Source organism: Eretmochelys imbricata, chromosome 1 (assembly GCF_965152235.1).
Source record: "Eretmochelys imbricata isolate rEreImb1 chromosome 1, rEreImb1.hap1, whole genome shotgun sequence".
In the NCBI taxonomy this organism is placed as follows: Eukaryota; Metazoa; Chordata; order Testudines; family Cheloniidae; genus Eretmochelys; species Eretmochelys imbricata.
In genome coordinates, this window is record NC_135572.1 from 112,283,714 (window position 1) to 112,310,518 (window position 26,805).

Consider the following 26,805-nt stretch of genomic DNA (forward strand, 5'->3'; position numbering starts at 1 on the left):
GCTTTCTGAAGTCTAAACTTAACTAAACATTTCCCTATTTCCCACAAAATAGCTTACCCCAAGTCCTCTTCTCAGCATTTTCAACCAGTTTGGCTGAGATCCCTTCTTATCAAGCCTGCTGGCAGGTTGTCCTCACAGATCAAAGGAATACCCCGGGGTTCATCTACACTCCAGATATAGTTTCAAAAGTACACTGTCTTACTCCTAAACAGGACGACCCCTGCTGTTTTTGTTTTTCCCTGCGATCGCCTTAAGCTCCTCATTAATATCTGACTTAGTGTGTAAATGGACATCCATTGTAAAGCTTACAATACTTAATTTACATGTTGCCAGAGAGAAAAATGATTGTTACTTCCTGTTTGGGGGAACTCGTCTAAGCGGGTCACCAAATACATGCTTTAAGAACATAGATATCTGTACAAAAAGTAACTCCTTAAATATTGCCCATACATATATCTTGTGATGATTAAGACGACCGTATGACACAGGCTTTCATTAGAGACCCTACATAACATCTTTAGTGAACTAAAATGTAAATACCATATCTAGGGGATTCTTGTAACACCAATACACCCCTTATGCATCAAGAGGTCCCTGGGGCACAACTGCATTTAGACTAAGTCAAAGTCCGAGCATTTAATGGAAAGCATAAGGAAAAAAAGATGGGACGAGGGAATCAACATTGTCTCAGTGGTCCCCCACCAATATCATCTCCCACTCATCCCCATTCTCTAGAAATCTTCTTTACACTCCTGCAGTATTTTAAATCAAGTTTCTCCACAATTAATTATTTTATTGTAGTTGCATAGTAGAATAAGCTGTATTTAAGGTTCATGGTACACAAAGAGTGGTTGGGTAAAGGTGGTTCTTTAGAGTGTATTTGGAGGATGAAGTGTCTGACCCTTAGTAAAAGAGTGCATGAACTAAATTTAGTGGAGTTGCCTAAGGATTCAGAAAAAAGTGGATGAGGAAGTATGACCTGTTAAAAACCCCACTTACGTAATAGTAATTTTATTTGGTGTGGGTTTGTTTGATTTGTTTAAATTATGGAAACACCAGTCCCAATTCCACAGTTAAAGTTGAGTTCTGTTTTGAAAGGGATGTGAAAAGGATTTAGGGGTCATGGTGGAGAAGCAACTCTACATGAGCTGACAGTGTGATGCTGTTGCAAAGAAAGGCCAATGTGATCCTTAGATGTATAAACAGGTTAGTGCTGAGCAGGAGTAAGGGAGGTTATTTTACCTCTGTATATGGCATTGGTGTGATTGATACTGGAATACTGACGTCCACCTTTTCAGAAGGGTGTTGAAAAATTGGAAAGAGTGCTGAAAAGATTTAGGGCTATAAAAAAATGCCTTACAGTGAGAGACTTAGAGAGCTCAATCTGTCTAGCTTAGTGTATAAGTACCTTCACAGGGAGAAAATACCAGGTGCTAACAGGCTCTTCAATCTAGTGGAAAAAGGCTTAAGCAGCAGCAATGGCTGGAAGTTGAAGCCAGACAAATTCAAAATTAGAAATAAGGCTTTAAAAACAAAGTGAAGGAGATTAACCATTGGAACAAACTACCAAACGAAGTTGTGGATTCTCCATATCTTGAGGTCTTCAAATCAAGGCTAGATGCTTTTCTGGAAGACATGCTTCAGTCAAACCCAAACAACTGGGCTCAATGCAGGGGTAACCGGATTTAAATTCTATGGCCAATGGCATATAAGGGGTCAGACTTGATGACTTAATGGTTTGAAACATACACACAAACTTACAGCACTTATTCTGAGTATATAAATGAATTTTCGAAGAATTTACAAGTAAATCAGTAAATTAGTCTGAGTTAAAATTATGTTTAGACTAGGCTGGCATTAAACTTTAGCCAACCATCTGTAGTCTCATTTTATATTCTGCCAGCATGTGCCCTATATTTCTTGGGTGACCTCTCAAAGCAACATGCTTAGAAAGGCTGCATCGACAAAGCTGTAACTCAGACTAATGAACAAAACGAGGGAGTTTTTATTAATCTTTTTCAGAAGTTTGCAATACCATAAGTCAGCTGAAAAATAAAAACATTAATGATCATTTGTTAACAATGCGAGGAACAGATAAAGAGACTAATGTGTGTTTGGAAATACACCAGAGAACTCAACCAGGAACACACACAGATCAAAGAAAAAAGGCGGCATACTGACACAAGGTTGAGATAATCAAAATATAGCTCAAAGCAATAGCTGGTAACATCAAAGACTAGAGAATTCTAAAATGAGCTTTTTAGGAAGATGCATATATACATTCATATGTGCATAAGAACATTACATGGAGCCCCAAAAATGGAAGTTCTACTGTTAGAAAGTCAGAAGATGTCTGCCACAAGGAACAAGGTAAATTATTCACTTTGGCCTTGTCCACCCTAGAAAGTTGTATGGCTTTAACTATACCAGTATAATTAAAAAAAAAAAAAAAAAAAAAAAAAAGGAGTATTTGCGGCACCTTAGAGACTAACAAATTTATTTGAGCATAAGCTTTTGTGAGCTACAGCTCACTTCATCGGATGCATTCAGTGGAAAATACAGTGGGGAGATTTATATACACATAGAGAACATGAAACAATGGATGTTACCATACACACTGTAACCAGAGTGATCACTTAAGCTGAGCTATTACCAGCAGGAGAGCGGGGGGGAGGGGGGGGGACCCCTTTTGTAGTGATAATCAAGGTGGGCCATTTCCAGCAGTTGACAAGAACGTCTGAGGAACGGTGGGGGAGGGGATAAACAGGGGGAAATAGTTTTACTTTGTGTAATGACCCATCCACTCCCAGTCTCTATTCAAGCCTAAGTTAATTGTATCCAGTTTACAAATTAATTCCAATTCAGCAGTCTCTCCTTGGAGTCTGTGTTTGAAGTTTTTTTGTTGAAGTATTGCCACTTTTAGGTCTGTGACAACCTTTTACTGCAGACGCAGGGATACCAGTACAAGGTGCTTTACAGTGGTATAGATATTCCTGTACAGAAAGGGGAATTACTATATTGATAATGGGTACTATATTGACATTTTTATACCAGTGTAACTGTATCCACAGCAGGACTTTCACTGATATAACTATTCACATATCTAGGTCATGGAAACAGCGGTGGATCTCTCCAGAGCAGTTCCACAGAAGGCTTAACAGATTCAACTCGCTAATAGAGGCAGCTAACAGGAATTTCTGAGACTAGATAAAGTGTGTGTGTTTGGAGGTCACGGGACATGTGGGCAGTGCATCTGGTCCATCTGTGGGCTATTTGGTTTGTTCTCTGCATACAGGCCGCATAGCTAGATAGACCATGGGCCCCTGAGTAAGCAGGGTCCCTGCTAAAGGCCACAAGGCTCTGACCCTCGGAACTTTGATCAGTGCCTGAACAGAGCTGACCACCAAGAAATTGGAGGAAGAGGAAATCAGAGAAGAGGTCTAGTGATTTGTAATCACCAGAGGCAAGAGGCCATGGCGGCTTGGCTGAAGACAGAGGAGGATGGGCAGACTGAATACCACAGAGAAAAGGACCAGGAGGAATTCCACACAGATAGAAGTTTGGAATAGATATCAGATCCTCAATGTGGAAACTCTGAAGACACCTCTCAAGATCCAGCAGGTCCAAGGGAATGGAGAGATGTGCGGGATACACATGTGGATGGCAGCTCGGCACAACCTGTAAGAAAATAAGCTTGCCTAAAAAGTGTTCTCCAATTGTACAAGAGAAATAATCCTTGTTGGAGATTCAGTTCTCAGAAGAATCAAAAGAACATTCTGCAAGGGACAGATGGACAACAGACAGTGTACTACCTTCCTGGAGCCAAGACACAAGATGTCACTCTAAAATTGGATAGGTTTCTGAAGTCAACGGAGAAGGATCCATTGGTGATGTTCATATCTGCACTAATGACACTGTGTTGTGGGATATTTCACAGATAGATTTCAGGGTAATCAGAAGGATGCTGAAGAAGAATGTCAAAGTGATCTTGGAGGTCATTCCTGTCTTAGAAGCAAAGGAAGACAGAAAGCAGAAGATTCTGGAAGTGAACTGCTCACTAGGTAAGTGGTGTAGGGTAGAGGATTTTGGTTTTGTGGAACATTGGTACGCCTCCTACAGGTAACTGGGACTGTATAGTTTGGATGTCCTCCACCTCAGTAGAAGGGAGACCAGTCTCCTTGGGGACAGGCTGACTAGAGTAGTCAGGAAGGGGTAAAACTAATTGCAAAAGGAGAGAGTAAGAAGAGGGAAGATATGAGCACTCAGCACAAAATCAAGATGTTGAAAACAAAATCCATCAAGGAGCCAAAGGATATGAAGACAAGACATTCTTTAATTGTCTACACAACAATGCTAGGAGCCTGTGTAACAAACAAGAGGAATTGTAACTGCTCATTTGTGAGCATAAATTTGGTCTAGTTGGTGCTACTAAAAACGTGACATCACGTTTCACACCACTGGAATGTTAAAAATCAATGGCTATAACCTATTTAGGAAGGATTGAGTAGACAAAAGGGAAGAGAGAACGGCACCGGATGTCAAAAATGGCATTATCTGTTTCCGAGTCACTGAGAACTCAGAAGAAAATGATCTTGAATGATTATGGATCACTGTCCTCACAGATAAAGCACAAGATAAGGCATTAATTGGTGTCTGCTACTGATCACCAAATAACACTAAGAAACAGAACAACTGCCTCCTTATGTACTTATCTATAATATATAGGAGGAAAAATCTGGGCAATCACGGGACACTTCAATTTGACTGATATATGCTGGAGGTTTCATGCTGTCAGTATTAAAATAGCCTTTGAATTCCTAAATATTATAGATGACAATTTCCGAACTCAATAAAATGTTGCCACCAACAAGGGGGAATTCTATGTTATACCTTGTCCTAAGAGATAAAAAAGAACTGATCACAGAACTAAAAATTAATGGTAACTTAGGTACAAGTGATCACGACTTGATCACACTTGTGATGTGCAAGCAGAATGAAAGTCCAGACCAGTAATATATAAACTTGGTGCTTTAATAAGGCCAATTTCACAAAGCTAAAAACAATGAGCCAAATCAGGTTGAAGAGATAACTGAATTCAAAGAGTGTGAATAATAATTGGGAATCATTTAAGAACACCTTATTGTATGCTCCAAAAAAGAAAAACCCCACAATTGAGAAAGAAAGCCATGCTGATTACAATAAAATGACCTGGTTTAGAGGGGAATTGAAGGCAGTTATCAAATATATAGATATAACAAATGGAAAAAAGGGGAAGTTGATAGTAATGAATATAAATAAGAAGTTAGAAAATTGATAAGGAAAGCAAAGGGAAACATGGAGAAATCTATGGCCAGCAGAGTGAAGGACAATAAGGAGTTTTTAAAATATATTAGGAATAAAAAGTATCCCGACAACAGTATTGGTCCATTACAAAATGGAAATGGTAGAATTATCAATACCAATGCAGAAAAGGCTGAAGTGTTCAAAAAATGTTTCTGTTCTGTATTTGAGGATCTGGACCACTTGGCAAACTGGGTGCAAGCAAACAATATGCATTTTAATATGGTTAAATGTAAATGTACATATCTGAACAAAGAATGTAGGCCACTTACAGGATGGGGGACTCTATCCTTAGAAGCAGTGACACTGAAAAAGATTTGGGGGTTGAGATATATAATCAGCTGTACACGAGTTCCCACTATGATGCTGTGGCCAAAAGAACTATCAGGATCCTGGGATGCACAAGCAGCAGAATCTTGAGTGGAGAGGTTATTTTACCTCTATATATAGCACTGGTGTGACAGCTGCTGGAATACTGTGCCAAGTTCTGGTGTCCACAATTCAAGAAGGAAGCTGATAAGTTGGAGAGGGTTCAAAGAAGAGCCATGAGAATGATTAAAGGATGTGATTTTGAAAGCTTGTCTCTCTCACCAACACAAGTTGGTCCAATAAAAGATATTACCTTATCAACCTTATCTCTCTAAAGGATTAGAAAACATGTCCTACAGTGATAGACTCAAAGAGCTCAATATATTTAGCTTAAGAAAAAGAAAGTTAAGAGATGACTTGATTACAGTTTATAAGAAGCTATATGGAGAACAATCATTTACTGATGGGCTCTTCAATCTGGCAGAGAAAGATATAACATGATCCAATGGCTGGAAGTTGAAGCTAGATAAATTCAGACTGGAAAGAAGATAAGAGTAATTAACCACTGGAACAATTTACCACAGATCATGGTGGATTCTTCAACACTGACCATTTTTAAAATCAATACTGGAAAGATATGCTCTAGGAATTGTTTTGGGGAAGTTCCATGGCCTGTGTTATAAAGGAAGTCAGACTAGATAATCACAATGCTCCTTTCTGGCCTGGGAATCTATGAATCTATAAATGATATTAATATAAAACCCTCAACAAGGAAACAGGCATGCTTAACCTTTACAGGGAATAAGCCATTTAGATCTTGATTGCAGTATAAACACAACCACATCAAGGAACCTGACTCAACACAGCAGTCCTCAACTGACTAACATTGTTCCAGTTTGTAATGTGGACTGGATCTTAAGTATATTTCATAGCCAGGCTAAACCTAAGGATTTTTACATTCTAGACTCCTCATGTCCACAGAAAACTTGGGTTTTAGACATAAGAACGTCCATCTGGGTCAGAACAATGGTCCATCTAGCCCAGTATCCTTTCTTCTGACAGTGGCCAATGCCAGGAGCCTCAAAGGGAATGAACAGAACGGGTAACCATCAAGCGATCCATCCCATCGCCCATTCCCAGATTCCGGGAAAGAGGCTAGGGACACTTCAGAGCACAGTTTTGCATCCCCCTGCCCATCCTGGCTAATAGCCATTGAGGGACCTCTACCCTCCATAAACTTATCTAGTTCTTTTTTTAACTCTGTTATAGTCTTGGCCTTCACAATATCCCCTGGCAAAAAGTTCCACAAGTTGACTATGCGTTGTGTGAGGAAATAATTCCTTTTGTTTTAAGCCTGCTGCCTATTAATTTCATTTGCTGATCCCTAGTTCTTGAATTATGAGAAGCAGTAAACAACACTTCCTTATTTACTTTCTCCACACCAGTCATGATTTTATACACCTCTATCATGTCTCCTCTTAATCGTCTCTTTTCCAATCTGAAAAGTCCCAGTCTCATTAATCTCTCCTCATCATTTTTGTTGACCTTTTCTGTACCTTTTCCAATTCCAATACATCTTTTTTGAGATGGGGCGACCAGATCTACATGCAATATTCAAGATGTGGACGTACCATTAATTTATACAGAGGCAATAGGATACGTCCTGTCTTATTATCTATTCCTTTCTTAATGATTCCTAACAAAAGTGAGGCACTCTAACACCCTGCCCAAAACAGACTAACAAAATATCCAACATATTCTCTTACTATTGAGGTATTGTATGATTTTTCACAGAGTTATGCACAGTAAACAAAATTAGCCCAAGAATTAAAAAAACGAAGGAGTCACATCAAAGCAGAGAATGTAAGTCAATAATCTCCCACTGTCCAAATCTTCTAAATTTGAACTGTTAGAAAATTCAGAAGTAAGTAATATTTCAGGTTCATCAGGGTTTCTAAATATATACATTAGACCCATACATGCCACCTTCAGCTTAACAGGACAACATATTTAACTCCTAGATAATACAACTGTCCTGTAATGTTCAAAGAAGCTTGCTTTCATTTTAGTTCCTAAAGGCTAGTAGTCAAATATATATGCTTCCTTGCACCTGGCTTATAGACCATAATCTGGTCTATAAACCGTGTGTGCCTGTCTCCTTGTGATGGGCCTTATGTTATGTTTCAGCGACAACTACGCATGGTTAGTGTCTCACTCCTGATTAAACAGCAGCTCTCAAAAGAGGAGAGTGAGGCAACTTTGCCAGCAGGCAATCTTGTAGCTCAGGGCAGCTGACGCAGCAGGTTCAACCAGTAGCACAGAACAATTCAAGATGTGCAGATTCTCTGTTTTTGTGGGGATATATCCACAAAGTAAAAGCTTTCAACTTTTGCCTTCTTTTCCAGGCCATTCTACCAGTGGTGGAAAGCCTGCTTGTCATTAGTGACTTTTGTAAACATAGCATCAAAGGCTCACAAGGATCTTCCTACACCACAGACATCCATCTCTGGTTCTCAAACCTTGTCTCAGAAGGACCACATTCCTGAAACACATTATACTCTCCTACATGCCACCAAGCTGCTTGTGAATTCAGTCTAGAACTTTTGCTATTCACGTCTAGCAAGTATTTTTCCTACCCAGCTGAATGAAATGTTCCATGAAGATTCCACTTCCCTTTTGAGGAAGATATTTTAAACATACAACTACTTACTCACCTAGCTCTGTGTTTAGGGATTTCACAGTGTTCTGTCCAAGTATTAAAACAAATTTGCTAAAAGGAGGAAATAAATGTATGACTAATTTTAGTTCAATAAGGTGCTGAATAAACATTAGGATTATTTTACAACACCTACAAGAATGCTAAATGCTTCAGAAGTGACAGGTCCCTGCTCTGAAGTGTTTATAACCTTGATGATGGACTTGAGAAGTGAGGATGTTATGACACTAGGAAGGCAAGAGACAAGGAAGCTGCAGATTATAGGTATTAGATTATAGGTATAGACTTGTATTATTTGGCTAGTTTTCTTTTTCTGTGCTTATGAATAAATGTTGAGTAAAAAAAATGTGTTGAGAAACTTGAAGATTGCATTAAACTTGTACTGGGATTTCAGATACTCCTTGAAAACAGCAGTTTGGCTGTGATTGTTTTGATTTTCTTATGACCATTTTTCTGAAAGCAGGGGTGCTTATGAAATGTAGGCCCAGGAGAAGGGAAATTTTACTGCCCATTTGCCTCATGAGCAACGAAAAATGATGATTCATCTGCCATGTCCTGTGAACATATGTTTCAAACTATGGAGTGATCAGCCAATTGGAAGATGAGAGAGAGGCTAACCTGTGTTGGTTGTTATGGCAGAAAATGTGTGATGAAACAACATCAGTTTAGATTGAGTGGAACACCTATCTACAGCAAAGGTGCTGGATATAATGTTATGGCACTAGGCAGGTGAGAGGCTAGGACGTTGCAAATTATAGGTATGCAATTATGCAGTTACTCAGTTTAGTATTTAATGTATGCATAATTAAATTGAGTAACTGCATAATTGCATACCTATAATTTGCAACGTCCTAGCCTCTCACCTGCCTAGTGCCATAACATTGTATCCAGCACCTTTGCTGTAGATAGGCGTTCCACTCAATCTAAACTGATGTTGTTTCATCACACATTTTCTGCCATAACAACCAACACAGGTTAGCCTCTCTCTCATCTTCCAATTGGCTGATCACTCCATAGTTTGAAACATATGTTCACAGGACATGGCAGATGAATCATCATTTTTCGTTGCTCATGAGGCAAATGGGCAGTAAAATTTCCCTTCTCCTGGGCCTACATTTCATAAGCACCCCTGCTTTCAGAAAAATGGTCATAAGAAAATCAAAACAATCACAGCCAAACTGCTGTTTTCAAGGAGTATCTGAAATCCCAGTGCAAGTTTAATGCAATCTTCAAGTTTCTCAACACATTTTTTTTACTCAACATTTATTCATAAGCACAGAAGAAGAAAACTAGCCAAATAATACAAGTCACTTTGCTAACCTTAGTAGTTGATGATAAATACAAAGTTAACCACTATCTGATGCTTTCTAAAATAAAAGTATACAAAATACTAAATTTGAAATGCTAAGTCTGAGTCAGTTTTATGCTTGTCAACCCACAGTAGTTCCTTGGAACATTTAGCCCACTCTCCGTCATCAACTGCTCTAGGCATATGCTTGCATACAATATTGCAAAATGAATTTGTAGATTAAGAACTCCCCTGACCACACAATACTTCAGTTTGCTAGAAACAATTCTGGTGTCCCTCTCACTGCTTTTAAGGAGTTTTACTCCTAACCCCTGAACTTCTAGAATTTACACAACTCTTCTACAAGACTATGGCCTTGTCTTCAGTAGAAACTTTAATAGTTTATGCTTCATATGGTTTTTGCTTATGATTAAGGCCAAGATTTTGTCACGGTTATTTTTAGTAAAAGTCTCGGACAGGTCTTGGGCATAAACAAAAATTCACAGGAACCTTTGACCTATCCATGACTTTACTAAAAATAACTTGGGGGGGTGAGGAGGAGGCGGCGGCAGGGCTAGGTAGGGGGGAGGAATGGAGTCCCATGGGGAAGGGGACTGACAGGCCAAGCCCCCCCAGTCATGGCAGGAGGCACAGCCCACACTCCAGAGCTGGCCGCAGCTGCGGGGTAGGGGTGCGCAACCCCAGCTGCAGCCCCCACCAAGCCCCGGCTACAGCCAGGGCAGGTATAGGCACAGCCCTGGGAAGCCGTGAGAGGGGCACATGGCCCGGCTGCAGCACCCGGCAGAAGCTGCAGGGCAGGGAATGCAGGGTTCTGGTTCCAGCCTCAGTTCCAGGGCAGGGGTGCACAGTCCCACCTTCAGCCCCGGCTTCAGCCCCTGACAGCTGCAGCTGAAGAAGTCACTGAGGTCCAGTAAAGTCATGGAACCCATGACTGTCGACACCTCTGTGACTAAATCATACCTTACTTACAATCCACAGCTGACTCATTGGCTTAGGGTATCAGGAAGACACTAGAAGAGGGGAAGGCATTTCCAGGAGGACTACAGGGGATGGCATGATCTGGAAGCATTTCTGCTGTGATGCAGGGGGAACAGAGGTAGATTATATGGAGTGGAGGTGGTACAGCAGAGGGAGGAACAAAGAGTGAATTCTCAGCTGGCAAACTAAAGGAGATGTGCCAGATGTTAAAGCTGTCAGAATTAACAGCCCATCATCTGTGCCACAGTAAGATGCATCCACACTCGATCAGTTTGATCTGCAGTGAGTGAGACTCAGTTATTGCTTACCCCCCCGACAAAGTCCTGCAGTAAATGCCATGTTTATTTGCTTACCTGACATACAGCTGAAGCACTTTTGCTTGAAATATGCCTCACGTTAACACACAATTGAGGGGGAGCAATCACTTATCAGGGTAAATTTCTCCAGCAGATACAAGGCCTAAAACACTCATTACACTTCTGTGCAATTACTCCAATTATTTTACCTGTTATGCTATGAGCTTTATAAAGAAAACAATTCAACTTCTGGTAGTCAGAGTAAATGCCAAAAAATGGGATAACCAGCACTGATAACGTCAAATAACTGTCTTGGAAATCTGCAACAAAGCTGTTCAACCACTGACAAAAATTCTTAAAAGGAAGTCTTGCATTACCCAATAAAAATGATATTTTAAAAAGATAAAGTCTAGATCCCAGAGAGTGTATAAATGTGTCTATATTTATTTTAAATACTCTGTTTAATGTGATCTGTCCCATTGCCCCTCACACTATGAGTCTGTACTAATCAATGCCGCTACTAGAATAGGAAAAGGGCCATAGAAACAACGAAGAAAATGAAACAAGAGAGCCTTTTCTCATTAACATATTTGCCAAGTTTAGGAGCAAGGTGTTGAAGAGCTACAGGCTTCATGGAGTCCTATCAAAACAAATTCCATAAAAAGACTGATGAATAGAGTCCTGAATCTCAGAGACCTCTGAATCCATTCCTCTATCCCAGAGAAAAATAAAAGAAATTATAAATGATTAAAAACAAAATCATGAAATAAGTGCTAAACTTCACTGTACAATCACGCTGCTTTTCATCAGGTGCCTGATCCAATGTCTACTGAAGTCAAAGAAAAGACTCCCATTGGATCACAACCTAGATAACTTCAGTTCTATATGTTCCAACAGCGGGCTTGCTATATGCAGTATAGGCTATATAAAATAGCAGTAGCCAATTTCACTGTATTCTACTGACTGTTCTATAATTACAAAAAAATTAACAAACGTAATCATAAGTTTTATAGCGGGGTGGGCAAACTTTTTGGCCCGAGGGCTACATTTGGGTATGGAAATTGTATGGCGGGCCATGAATGCTCACAAAATTGGGATTGGGGTGAAGGAGAGGGTGAAGACTCTGGCTGGGGGTGCAGGCTTTGGGGTGGGGCTGGGGGGTTTGGGATGCAGGAGGGTGCTCCGGGCTGGGACTGAGGGGTTCGGAGGACAGGAGGGGGCTCAGGGCTGACACAGGCGGTTGGGAGTGAGGGCTCCAGTTGGGGGTGCAAACTGTGGGGTGGGACTGGGGATGAGGGGTTCAGGGTGCAGGAGGCTGGGCTCGAGGTGTTTGGAGGGCAAGAGGGGGATCAGGGCTGGGGTAGGCGGTTGGGGCATGGTGGGGAAGCTCAGGTGTGCAGGTCTGGGCGGCACTTACCTCAAGCAGCTCCCGGAAGCAGCAGCATGTCCCCACTCTGGATCCTATGTGGGGGCGTGGCCAGGCATCTCTACTTGCTGTCCTGCCCGCAGATGCCGCCCCTGCAGCTCCCATTGGCTGGGAACTGCGGCCAATGGGAGCTGCGGGGGCAGCACTTGGGGCGGAGGCAGCGCACAAGACCCTGGCTGCCCCTAAATGGAGAAGCCAGAGGCGGGACATGCCACTGCTTCTAGGAGCCATGCGGGGCGGCCACCAACCCCGCTCCCCAGCTGGAGCACAGAAATCCAAAGCTCCGGCAAAAAGTTAAGCATAATCCTGGATGTTACCGTCATGCAATAATTTGAGATTTTAATAATATGTTCAGTCTCCAGCCCTTCAGGGTAGCAGTTCAAGAAAGCTCTTCAACAGCAAAAGTAGGCCAGATAAGGGAATGTCAAAACCTACCCTTGGTAAGCCACTGTACTAAATTTTAGGCACAATATACACCTGAATAAAAGTGTAGGACATAACTGGCGCTGTACATATGGGAATTCATGGGGCAGCCATTCCTCCTTCATAGGCTTTAATGCTAAATCCCCGTTGAAAGGCTCATATAATCTACTAAAAAAAAAAAAAGTGAGGAGGAAATGTCCACTTTGTCATATTTGAATAATTTAAACTCATGGTTTCTAAACATAGGGATCATGACCTCTAGGAAGAGGACAACCACCCTCCTTTTCTTTAGCCTGATTGGAGAGGGATCCTGCAATTTTTTTGTTGTACAATGGGGTCACGGTGTGGAAAAGGCTTGAAAACACTGACTTAACAGTTCCTCTGCCCGAATACAAACTTCTTGCAATCCCTTATCAATGAGCTGTAAAGAAAGGCCAGGCTGCTTCCTTGTAGTAGCATCATAAACTGCTACTTTATGTAATGGCCACCACAGATGCTCACGCTGCAATGAGACTCATACCCTTCCTTCACTTGAGACCAAGTGCTTCATCTTTCCATCATATTGTTTCCCACAGGCCAAGGAAAACTGCTAAAGTCCCAGGCATTCCCATAAGCCCTAGCCTCTTGCCTAGGATTGAACCACTGGAAATACAAACAAAGGTAGTGGTGGGCGAAAAGCAAGATGTGTTACAAATTAAACCAATTCTACACCAGCTGATCAGATTTCAGTTTTTTACTGCTTTGTTGTCTAAAGACCAGAGTTTTAGTTTCAATTTATTTTGACTTGCTTCCTGTATACCCACACTGAAATCATGGCAGAATCAGACCCCTACAAACTAAGCAGACCATTGAAGTTAAACAGCAAGGCTTATCTTGCCACATAGGGCTTCTATAAATAAAAATGAATACAAAGGGAAAATAAAACCCAAGCTCTAATGTACAGATAAAATAAGAGCTGTTAGCATACCAGGCAATATTCGTCCAATGAGAGCATCTAACAACCAAAAGGATTCCTCTTCATTCTTTGTAATAAGAATCAGGTATCCAGCTATGAAATTCATGCCCTGAAATAAAAAGAAAGCTTTTATAATTTCTCCACTTACCTCAAAAGTTTCTTGTTTAACTTTATAATACCCATGAACTTCAAAGTACTGATTGAGTGAAATAAAGGGAAAAGCATTGTGCCTGCAAGTTCCTTGAAATATACCAGAGACAGAATTATTACAATTCACAAAATGGACAGGATAGAGGAAATCTACTAAGACAGTCTACCAATTATTAACCCTGCTACACCTGGGCAATGAAAGCCCATGGAAGCCTGGGGAGGGGGAAAAAAAATTAAAGCACTAAGAAATTAAAAAGTAATGTAAAGACTGCTTTTTATTTTAAAAAATCCCAAAGCCCTTTCCAAACAACAAAACCGATGATTACTTTGACCAACACTGAAATGTAACTATCTCTGGAGTGAAACTCACAAAATAGCTGCTTAATAATGTTCAGTGACACTACCTAACAGTTCTAGGTGGAGCATGGCCCATCCAGTTGAAACTACAAATGCACTTTAGGAAAGCAAATAGTAAGTAGCAGAGTTGTAATTCCACCAGGTTTTCCAGGTGTAGTTTACGCAGCTATTTAAATTATTTTTGTCCAGAACTAACAAACAGTATTTATTGTTTCTATTTGCACCTATATTATGCTAGATGCCTTTCAAATCACCGAGGAAGCCATAGTTCCTGCCTTACAACCTACAATAGGCAGACACACAAAGTGTGGGAGATAGGGCTATATATGTAAAGCGTTAACTGGTCACATCCTTACAGTACAATGTGTTGGGCTTTTCATGGCAAGGTTTCAGTGGAGAGAAGATGCATAAAATATATAGGCCCTGATTCAGGAAACCAACCCTATTCAGGAATAGCATGTGTTTAAAATCAAGCATATGCTTAAGCAATTTCCTTAGAGACTATCTCTAAGTAATCCATAATATTAGTTTAGTCAACCAGTTAGTTTTAGCAACATTATTAGGTTGATTTATAGCATTCTATTGGCTTTTAGAGTGAGAGGATTTTTTAAAAAGTATATTTATTGTGATTTAAACAAGATGGCATCTAAAACAGTACATAGTGCACCAGCATGAGAGTACACAATTCCCAACAATTTTTTAAAAAGCCAATGTAAAATTGTCTTTAAATATTTACAGGCTGTGGAGGCTCGTGCCAGTTACATTTGTTTAGTGCTAATCTTAGAAATCCTCTCTAGTTTCATCCTTTTCTTTTGTATTCTCCTTGACCTCTTTCCCCCGAACTCTCCACTCCAGGGTCATCTATGGGGACAGGCGGTAACATTGTCTCACTGTACCCAATAAGCAATGCCAGCTACAGCTCAAGCAAGAAGAGCACTGCCAAAACTGAAACGCTCAAAGGATTTTGGAAACCAAAAGTTCTTGTCTTGACTGAAATCCAATTTTTTGGATACAAGTGGCTTTGCTCACTTGTCTTTTGATATACAATGCCAAAACAGTCTCTGCACATTTGAATTTTAAAATATTCACTCTGTTCTAGACATTTCTTTTCAATCCTTAAACCTCTATATTAGTTGTTGAACTTTTACAAATTGCTGAAGTTGCCTGGATCTGTGTTGCATCTGGGGTGCTTGGCCTTCTGCCTATGAAGACAGCTATTCAGTTCCCACGCTACCAGATAGTTTGATAATTGCATCCATGGTGATAAGAGAGTATTTGGCACTTAACATAGCAGGAACAAAAGCCTGCTCTTTAGAAAATATTCACAAAGCAAAGAATTTCACTAGCTGTACACACATTGGTAAGAATTCTATAGGACTACAGTACAGAATGGCAATTCGAAACTTAACTAACTCTTTGGTTGGGAACTTTTCAGTGGTGACTCTCCAGATAAATGTTTTGATAATGCTAGTGAGGTGTGGAGGATCTATACTTAGTATATAGTGCAAGCCACGAAGAGCTACACAAAGAATTGGGGGGAGGGGGGAGCGAGGAGTTCACTTTAATTGTCTACTGTTTCAGAGGAATCCTGGCCCCATTATATGGTATACATCACCATTTATCTTGATGAAGTCTGCTGCTTCACTAGGACAATAGCCAGTTTTCTAAGATATACACTGATTTATCACACATATAGGAGGAGAGGCTCCAGCCCTTGGTTTATGTAGTTACACCCTCGATATATAACCCATCTTTTGAGGGAATGGGGGGGGGGAGGAGTCCCTTGGTCTCTTTTTAATGGGACTTAGATGGGTGTTTCTGTGCAGACTTAACAAGGGTTTAATGTAAAGTAATATGCATCTCTTCATAGATCTGTCTTGCTTTATTTAGAGGCCTGATTCTGCAAACACATGGATCAGAGATTGACCCTTTGCATTATTCTCAAAAATCTTAAAAGAATGTAGTTTTAAAAGCTTTGTTCTCTTTGGATGAAATGTTATATATGGAAAAAACACAAAGAACTTTTACTCCCACATTTCAAATTACCACTATTAACCTCAGTACTGCAATATGTCAGGGCCAAACAGTAAGTCAGATTTCAGCGACTTTGATAATGATTCTTAAACCTAGATCAATCTCTTCTATACTAAATTAAATGAGCTGCAATTCAATAAATGTAATTTATATTCTTTAATAAAGGATTGTTATTTTTATTTTATTATAAATTTTTTTGACTGGTACAAGACACATGTAACTGCATATAACTGCAATGCAACAGGGAAGGAGAAAGGAGAGACTTCAAAGCTGAACTGAACAGAAGAGAAGACACATTTTTTTGATTATGCTAGTTACCGTTCCTTTATGATGTGTAAAGATGGCCACAAAGTTATTTCTATTTTAAAACATTTTTCTGCTTGTTTTTTTACCTTAGAAACATCATGAATCAAACATTTTCTTTTCTTGTATCTTCTACAGGAACCTGTAAAGGACTAGGGAACTGGAGCAGGAGCAGTCTCAGTCCCTTAAGAGTTATGAGGTTGAATTTTACACAAACAAATTTTCCTGCTCCATGTTTGTCAGAAGTTTGAGTTAAACAGATGTTACAACCAAATCCACTAAAATTAGATTTAGACCATTTGACTACAATGTGATATGACCACTCGTTCGCCTCTACCCAAAAAAGTTCTCCAGAAAGACAGTGGAAATCAAGACCTGTTAATTCTCTTGTAAACACAAAGGAATCATTTACAAATAAATAAAGAAGTTTTTCATGCCTTTCTAGAACACCAAGTAGCAAAACGGGACACCATTTTTTTAGTTTACTGTTCACCTTTAGTGAATGAAACCAATTCATTCACTTGAAAAGGAAGGAAACTGGGTAAGCACACATTACATTTGAAAATGACTCAAATATGAGATCGGAAAGATACTATTAGCAACTGTTTATATGACTATATTTAGCCTTCCCCACAACCTTGACTATCACCCAAAAATGTACTTTAAAATTAGCAACAACAATCTTGCAAATGTCTTGGAATATCTTTTTAAATATCTATAATAAGTTACATACCTGGCAGTATCCCACTGTTTTATTATGGTGCCCATACGCTACTAATACATTGTAGAGTGTCTGCTGTAAACAGGGATCAGCAGTTTTGCGGAATTGTACATTATCTGGAAATGTTCTGTTCATGTCTAGAAAAAAAAAATGAAAGGACCAAATTTAAGCCACGTTGCCATGCTCCCTAATAAATCTTAGCCTTGTAAGATGTACAACTGAAATCTGACCATGGGCTCACAGAAAAGGAGTCTGGTAGATGAAGTTAACAAGAAACGACCTCAAAGCCCTATTTTAGTTCATTGGCCTACGTTCAAATGAGATCCATTCCTAGAAAGACTGATCTCTCTAGGCCGGTGTGGCTTACAGTCTCAAGCAGGATTCAAGGCAGAGACTGATCCCAGGAATTTATTACATTTCACCTAACCCTCTTCAGCAATTTAAACTAACACATCATGTACCGAATTTATCTAGTGCAGTGCTAAGTTATTAGCTGCCCTGCTGGGGAGTGATATTCTCACAACAGATAAGTTCAGCAAAGGACAACTCTGATTCACTGAAAACTAAACCTATCTATGTGGATTAGCCCTAAACAGTTCATTTTTAAAAGATTCTGTTCTCATAACTGATCATACATGTTTGACTCTAGCCTCTCCCCTATCCCCAATTGCAATTACACATTGTCACACTCTGGAAAAAAAAACTGCTTCTTTACTCATGCAAGGTCATACAGAAGGAGATTTTTCAAAGAAAGCAGAGATGCCTACACATGTACTTCAAGTTTAGTCTTGCATCTGATCTGTGATTAAGGAATTACTGCTTTGAAATTATTTAAAGAGCCACTGTCAGGTCAAATTTGGTCCAAAATTTAATTCTGTGAAAATATGCTCATACTAAAGGAAATAAAAATATCTCCATGATTTTTTTAATTTTAATTCTAATGGAAAAACTTAACCTGTTTGCCGCAATGTTTGCTACACACATAAAACAATGAAAGTGTCTAGAAGTGGATTAAATACAAAAATGGTCTATAGTTTAAACAGAGAGAAAAGCAGGACATTAACAAGCAGCATGAATAGTGAAAAATAAATTTAAGCTTTTCAGGGCTATTTAAGGAAATAAGGAAGTTTGTATAAATTAAATGAATATATAATTACACATGCAAACTCATGGGTGTATGTGCACATGCATCTACCTGTAACTGCACATATTTTACACACACACGTGTCATCAACTTGTTGCAGGATCTTTACTGCTCTCTGGAGCACAGTGCATACATCATCCATACAGATTTTTTAATGGATACTGTCCTGTTAATCACCACCTACTCAGCTTTAAGGACCTATGACCTCAATTTGCAAAAAAGGCTCACACTTCCTGAAAAAACCAGGCCACTTTAAGAGGTCTCAAGTTGAACACCTAAAAATCACTACTCGATTTTGGAAAATAAAGGCCATTACGCAAAAACAGGTCAATATACTGGTAGCTGGATTTAATTTAAAACAACAAAAGCAACTTCACTTTTATGGTGTTCAATACCCAAGGGCACACTAAATTATTTAAAAATATACAAAATGTTTGAATATAAGCAATTCTAACTATAGCATCCCACACAGATATGCCTGACCTCTGTACATACTAGGAGATATTTTATCTTACTGCTTTTCCTTCTTAAAGGAAACGGTTTGTAATGACTGGCTTCCATGACAAAAGCTTAAACTGGGAGAGGCTATGAAGAAAACCCGTAAAAATCATGGTTTGTGCCATGGAATTCAGAGCCAAGATAAATTCATTGCCCTAATCACCACTTCTTCCTTTTAAAGTCAATAAATCAGTTCTGGAGTGGTGGGGGATAGGGAAATATCGTAATTCACCTCCCATGCAAATTTAAAAATCAAGGTGAACAATAACCCTAACAGGCTTGTGTAACAATCTGATAGTCATAGGCTACAGAAAACTTGTTTTGTTTCTGTTGGTAGAAATAGCAGTGTTGTATCTGCATAATCAGAATACTTTTTTAAAAAAACAAACTCTTTCTTACAATAAAGAACAATAAAATGTTAATACACTACATTGCACATTACTGATTACTTATTTGGGATGAGGTTAATATCCAATGAACCAGGCTAGAGATTCTGGCTTGCTCGCTGAGGAGCTCTCTTCCTCTGAGTATGCTAAAAAGGATGACCAAATTTCTAAATACCTATCCTCTTGTTGACACATCTCTTGTGAATGTACTTTGTGTGAAAGCTTTTCCACCACAAAGACAATCCATATTTTACTACACCACACACATTTTTCCAATAAAGTGCAATATAAAATCTTCTTGCTAACAATACAAAAAATGAATTTGTTGTTCTGTTTAAAATGTTCATCCTTTACTGTAGCATTAAAGTAAGCAGGTCAGGGGATCTCTAGGATGTTGGCTTTTTGTCATATAATCAGAATAGGTTTATTAATGTACAATTTGGAAGTTGCTGGAGAGATTAGAGCTGACATTTCAGATATGGTGTTTCCCCTTCAGTTATGTAGATTAAAAAACTATATTATATATACATATATAACAGAAGCTGATCCAAACAAATTTATTAATTGTACAACCTGAGAAAGGCTCCATGGTAAAAGTGTCAACTCTAAATTTTATTTTCCATTGCCACAGCACATTTTACAACAGAGGTGGGGAAAATTTGCCTGATTTTATGTAGGATTTTAACACATCACATTACACATCCAATGAAGTGAGCTGTAGCTCACGAAAGCTTATGCTCAAATAAATTGGTTAGTCTCTAAGGTGCCACAAGTACTCCTTGTCTTTTTGCGAATACAGACTAACACAGCTGCTACTCTGAAACCTGACATTACACTTAGTAACAACTACATCATCCTGAGGGCTAAGGCCTTTAGAATATTATACAGTGGTTTAAAAAGGAACCAGAGTACAATAGCTAAAGTGTCAGTAAGAGTGCAAAAGTTACCCACCTTTTCTAGAAAGGCTAAAACCAATAATCAAGAAAGACTGCAAGTTTTCTAGAAGGATGTAGAAAAACTTCATATCCAAGACAGAATTTAAAAAAAAAAAAAGTTTTCCATTAACCTTAATTTGGTTTTTGACATACAGATGGGAAGGCAACATTTAATTTAAAAAAAAAAAAAAAAAACCCTACAGTTTGAAATAAATTTGACCAGGCAGTGAAGACAAAGAACCCAGTATGATAGTTTTTACTGACAGTTAAGCCCTGATCCTGCAATGAGCTCTGCAGAGCCAGACCCTGGGGCCAGGCGTAGCCCCAGTGACCTTAACAGAGCTGGACAAGGGACTGAGGGTCAAGAGGGCGAGAGCAGACGGGGCATGTTGGCAATCCGTTCCTAGTAAATGTTCTAAGTCCTATTTTGAAAAAATTAAAATAATGGTGCGTTAGTAATACAAGCTGGCAAAACAATGCCTCTATCAAATGCAGGAAGCAAATCAGCTAAGTAATTACTTTCTCAATTTATTTCTTTGCTGTAATCCTGATGAGGAAAACCCTTTGCATGTTTCTCTCTCCTTTGTCATCATTACAGCATTTTTGACACCTCATTCAGAAACAAATATTCAGGCCCTGGACCATGCAGCATGAGATGACGAAATGTTTTTAAAAACCTGGAATTAGAACTGTAGAAGCAATTTTTGCAGCAATTAGATAAAAATATTCAGACCTAAAGCTGAATGCCTTTCTTCAGAATTCTGAGACATTTAGGGGATTTTGACAACCAGACATGCATTATTTCTTCATCTGAGTGTTCTACACTTTTCCAGCTCATCGTAATACATGGATCCTTCCCACTCCACACACAATGCCCATCATCATACTGGACCATCTGTCTAGTTTAATGACAAAAGTTACAGGACTAATGTGATGGATGCTACATTGTTCTGTTCATTCATGCTGCTTTTGGTTGCTCTTCCTCCCCGTCCTTGCATTTGTAGATAGAGTTGCCAGCTTTGTAATTGCACAAAAGCTAGCACCTTGCCCCACCCCAAGGCCCCAGCCCTGCCCTGCCCCATCTCTGAGACTCCACCCCCCACTCACTCCAGTCCCCCTCCCTCCGTCACTTGCTCTCCCCCACCCTCACTCACTTTCACTGGGCTGGGGCAGGGGGGTTGTGATGTGGGAGGGGGTGAGGGCTCCAGCTGGGAGTGCAGGCTCTGGGGTGGGGTCAGAAATAATGAGTTCAGGGTGTGGGACAGGGCTCCGGGCTGGGGCAGCGGATTGGGGTCCAAGAGGGGGTGCGGGGTCTGGGAGGGGGCTCAGTATCTGGGAGGGAGTTTGGGGCTCAGGGCTGGGACAGGGTTTGGGGTGGAGGTGCGGGGTCTGGAAGGGAGTTAGGGTGCGGGAGGGGGTTCCGACCCGGGGCAGGGGGTTCACGGCGTGGGCCCTGGTCATGCGGCGCTTACCTCAGGCAGCTCCTGGTCAGCGGCACAGCAGGGCTAAGGCTGGCTCCCTGCCTGACCTGGCTCCGCACTGCTCCTGGAAGCGGCCGCCATGTCCAGCCCCTAGGTGGAGGCGCAGTCAGGTGGCTGTGTGCAGTGCGCGCTGCCCATGTCCTCAGGCGCCACTCTCGCAGCTCCCATTGGCCACAGTTCCTAGCCAATGGGAGCTGCGGAGGCAGAGCTCAGGGCAGGGGCAGTGCGAGGAGCTTCCCTAATTGCACCTGTGCCTAGGGCCCAGAGGGACATGCTAGTTGCTTCCAGGAGCTGCGCAAAGCCAGGGCAGGCAGGGAGCCTGCCTTAGCTCTGCTGTGCCGCCAACCAGACTTTTAACAGCCCAGTCAGAGGTGCTGACCGGGGCCACCGGGGTCCCTTTTCGACTGGGTGTTCAGCTTGAAAACCAGATGCCTGGCAACCTTTCCTACCTACCAGAACTGTAGGCTCTTCATGAGCAGAAAGAGACTTTTAACATGTCTACAATATTTAGTATACTGCATGTGCATTATTTCTGCATTTACAGAAATAATAAAATATATTGTTGTATTTCTTCCTCCACTGCAGTCCTGCCAACCACAAGCATTCAAAAATCATGAGTCAGGCCCTCAAAATCATGAGTTTTTAAACATAAGTAGTTTGGGGTTCTTTCTTCTTGTCTTTGAACCTTTAGGTCCTAAGTTTTGTTGCTGTTGTCAAGTTGTGGTAATGATTAAAGTGAGATTCTCAGATTAATTTTCCTCCCTTTGATGGTGCTAATAGTAGTATCTTAGGTAAAACTATTATCTTAGTGCTAAAATTACAGCACTTTATGGAGCATGATTGCCAGAAGATTTTGAGAATCATGGGAATTACAGATTTGTGAAGCAAATATTAACAAGATTACATATTTTTCTTTACTTTTTAAATCTATCACAGCATTAGAAATATTTAATATAAAGCAGGAACGCACTGAATGGCTGAATATTAAAATTAAACTGCCATTTCAGTGTAACTTGTCTTTCAGCTGATGCCAAATATCTAAATAGTCGACAAGAACACAAGGTTTCATGAAATTTAAAAATGGCGTATATCTTAATTTTTTTCTATTTTCTCCTACCCTCTCACAGATGCTCATGTTATTCTTTCACCTCTAACAATTTTTTCCTATGGCCTCCCAGCTATTGTCTTCTATTCCTTATACATCTACACAGAGATAAAACCATGGCACGGCTGTCACAGGACTGGGTCAATTGACTTGGGCGCTAAATATTCTTGTACAGATGGTCAGCCTCAGGCTGGAGCCCAAGCTCTGGCACACTCCACCTCACCATCTCTCTTCCTCTTTTCAGAGCTCAATCCTGTTTTTTCAGTTGCTCATTCTCTTATTCACTTATTCATTTTAATTCCCATGGTCTCCAATTCTGCTTGTCTGTCTTTTCCTCCCTCCAGTGCATCTCCCAAGTCCTTATTTCTTCCTATAACTCACTTGTGTTCCCTTTCCCCCTCATCCCAACACACTGCTTTGTTTCACAGACTGACTTAGCCAAACAGTCACCTGCTGTCCTGGTAAGATCCCTGGTTTTACTGCCTAACATTGCAGAGGGATTGCTGTCATTGCCTTTGCTCTCTAGAGGCCACTGGTGAGGCTGACCTTGGATAATCATCTTAGTTGCTCCCTCTACACACCCCTAAACTGCAGCTCATGGTTCAGCATGGGAATACTGAAGCCTGATGATTTCTGGTCTGGACATTCTTCCTGCAGGAGTCTGGATATGCATGTTCCAAAATGCCTTACTCAGGTATGTAACACCAAACTCCGACAAGCTGCTATTATTTAGTTTTAAAATTGAAAGCTGGAAAAAAAGTTATTTGGCCAAGGACAAAGTTGTTACAAAGTTAAGTTAATTATCCATTTCTAAGATAAAATTTGGTACAACCCTAACTTAAAGCACCTGATACTTTCAATAGTCACGAAAAAGAAATTCCTGCTGGATCTGTCATCCTAAAGAAACAACTTTAGAGCTTTGCGGACACTGAGGACGGCAGTGCACAATGAAACAATCACAGAACTGTGCCAATTTTTGTGTCAGCTTCTTTAGAAAAATGTTATTATTACAGTTGGATCAGTTTGAATATCAAGTAACCGCAATCTACTTACCACCACCACCCGGCCCATTCATTTTAAGTTTGGAAGGAGCATTGTTAAGTCTGAAGAGAGTGGTGTTATTACAGAGTTTGAGACTATTTTAGTTTTCACATTAATCATTATTAAACTACTACTAAACATTTACAGAAACACAACTTTACTGCCACACACAATTTAATCTGTCACTCTTACTTTATAATACATAGTTATTGACTATATGTATAAACATTAGGACATAACCTGTCTTGATTGCTTCCACCAGCGTGTCACTTTTCTCTCCCTCAAGTAGTTTATTATAGTATCCAGGGTTTTGTTCCATCTTGGCCTGGGCTCCACTTACAATCATCCATATCAGTGCACGATGCTCATTGGGAACGCCTTTCCTGATATATCTCTTCACTGCAATGCAACAAACAAAACCTTATTTTTCTTCTGGAAACAAAACAGGAAGTTGAGAATTTCTAGGAGAACTCTTGACAAGCATTCATTGATTACAATGCTTCCTCCCTCCTCCACGTAAGAGGCCAAAAGTGAAGACAAACATTTAGATTTACTTATGTGGTATGCAGCAGATTTAAGCAGCCAGAATATACTGTACTATGCTCAGTGTCAAAATACAGCCACAAACACACACACAAAACCCCAATCTCCCCTCCCACAAACCACACAATTAAACAGGTGGTTTCCAGTAACTCCACAGATTCATCAGAGAGCAGTCCTTTTCCACAGGTTTAACGTATACGTACTACAGGGAGAGTAAATTACTATCAGCTGAACACTATCCCATACATTAGAGTTTTAATGTTTCCCCCTCCCTTTTCATTGTGATGTCCTCTTGAATGAAAATAAAGTGGTTTTCCCATTGATTTTTCTTCTTTTTTCATTTGGAAAATATTGATTTTTCTTCTTTCCTTGTACTTCTAACAGAGGTTGACATTGTGGTTTTCTGTTTGCTCGATTATGCATCAGCATCACTGAGGATGTTAGCATGACTCTAGGATTAGGGTTTGGCAGTTCACTAGTGCTGCTGCAAAGCCCAGTAATAGAAACACTAGACCCCCCCTCCCCCAAGTGCATTTTTAGTCATCAGGGCTAGTGGCTACTGTCTGAATGACCCTGTTGGAGAGCCAGGAGGAATGAGAGAGAAACAATGGATTTTTTCACGATAGCTGAAGAGGTTTTTGTTTTTATAAATCCAGACCAATTCCCTCTCCTAAAATACCAACCACATCATTTAAAAGTCACTGTGAATCTTGAAGCTCAAGAAATACTGTAGATAGGTTCTGCACTACCTAATTTCAAGTGATAAGCCCTGCCTAAACCAAGAGGTATGTCTATTTGAAATAATCTATGCATGCCCCTAAAAGTGTACTCACTTGTTAGGTTGAGGATTATTTGGTTTTATCCTAACTAATATCATGCCTTTTTCTTAAAAGGATTATTCCAAAAATATACTCCCCCTTGTAACTGGTCTCCTCCTGGTATAACTATTTACTCTGAAAGCCTCGCCAGCATCAGACATAAATCTAAATCAAATGCAGGAAACAGGGACAAGCCTTTGACTTTGGTATCCAGTACAAGGGGACAGCAGCCCTGCAGCTTAACATACACTCATTACTCCTCAGTGTCATTGTCCTCACGACAACAGATGTCCTTAGGCTTTCAATGAGAAAGCCCAAGTATGTATCTATCTAATATTATACACACACACACACCCCTACCTTATATATGGGATATACTGTTGACCACATACCCCCAAACTCCGTTATAAACAAGGCAAGTTCTCATGCAAATGTTAGAACTACACATCAGAGCCTTTTTACAGTGCTGCCTCCCTCACATCATTAAAATGCTTAACAGTGGATTTTACTCTTTCCTCAAACAAAAAAAAACCCAACAACAAAAACCACAAGAACATTTCATAGAGTGGAATATTCTCCAATTACAATACTTGTAATGCTCCTTGAAAGAGGTTACATCTTGCATGATTCTTCCTCCCTCACCTGACTCAGGCTGCAAACTAAACCGAAGGTCCTGATTCCACAGAAGATTCCAGATGAGCAGGCCCCTGCATCCACACAAAGCTCCATGGACTATCAAGGTTAGTGACACACATGGTGTCATTTGCATGAACAGCAGTACATATAACCTCAATTTAAACTGCACCTGCCCACTTGTATAATAAAGGAAAAAACCTTTAATCAAGGTATGTTGTCGGTATAACACTAGTGAAAGGATGCTGCCAACCTGAAATCTAGTCCATTTTTTTTTTTAAATGAGTGTAAAGTAGTTCCCAGTACTGCACTTACCTCTGGCTCACCATGCCAGGTTTAGTCGATTTACAATCACATTTTTGAATATATTTCTCTCTCTGTTACAGGATAAAAGATCCAGAGAGGGAAAGAGAATATATTTAAAGTACTGCCAAGTGCCAAAAGTAAGTGAAATAAAAAAAAAAAATACAGCATTTCTCCAGTATTGGACATTACTTATAACAACAAGAGGTAAGAGAACTGTGACAGAAGTGCGATTTTTAAGTAGGCAACATTCCCTTAATGGTAGAATTTTCACATTCACTCAGAAAATTCTTATTTCCTTTGCCTATAGACAGACATGCTTTTGGTATAGCATGACAAATTAAGTCCGTCTCTGGTGTGGTTAGGCAAAGTCATGTGGGAATGTATTAATTAAAAACAAAAAAGAAAAAGACTTATTTTAGCCAAAAATATTATCAAAGTTCCATTATGAAGTATTTCATATTTGCAGCATATTTCTGCACATAAACAAATTTAAGTGTTGAGGAAACTAACACATACTCTAAAGAAATATACCCAAGAGCACAGCTGAAGCCAGGAGACAAACATATGGAATTTTAAAAGTTGCTTATTTTATTCTCAA

The 26,805-nt window shown here is 40.0% G+C and overlaps 1 protein-coding gene across 10 annotated transcripts in view; it reads right to left on the bottom strand.

Moving 5' to 3' along the window:
• GRTP1 (growth hormone regulated TBC protein 1) overlaps positions 1–26,805 on the bottom strand; it is a 110,889-nt gene that overhangs the window by 77,377 nt on the left and 6,707 nt on the right. For all 10 annotated transcript variants that reach the window (XR_013345727.1, XR_013345728.1, XR_013345726.1 and 7 more), the window contains exons 3-5: positions 24,148–24,306; positions 17,330–17,454; positions 13,765–13,861 (exon numbers count right to left, since the gene is read on the bottom strand). Coding sequence is in view for 2 of the 10 variants with exons in the window: in XM_077813765.1 (XP_077669891.1) it covers positions 13,765–13,861; positions 17,330–17,454; positions 24,148–24,306 (381 nt within the window). In the remaining 8 variants the exon portion in view is untranslated. The remainder of the gene's footprint in view (positions 1–13,764; positions 13,862–17,329; positions 17,455–24,147; positions 24,307–26,805) is intronic.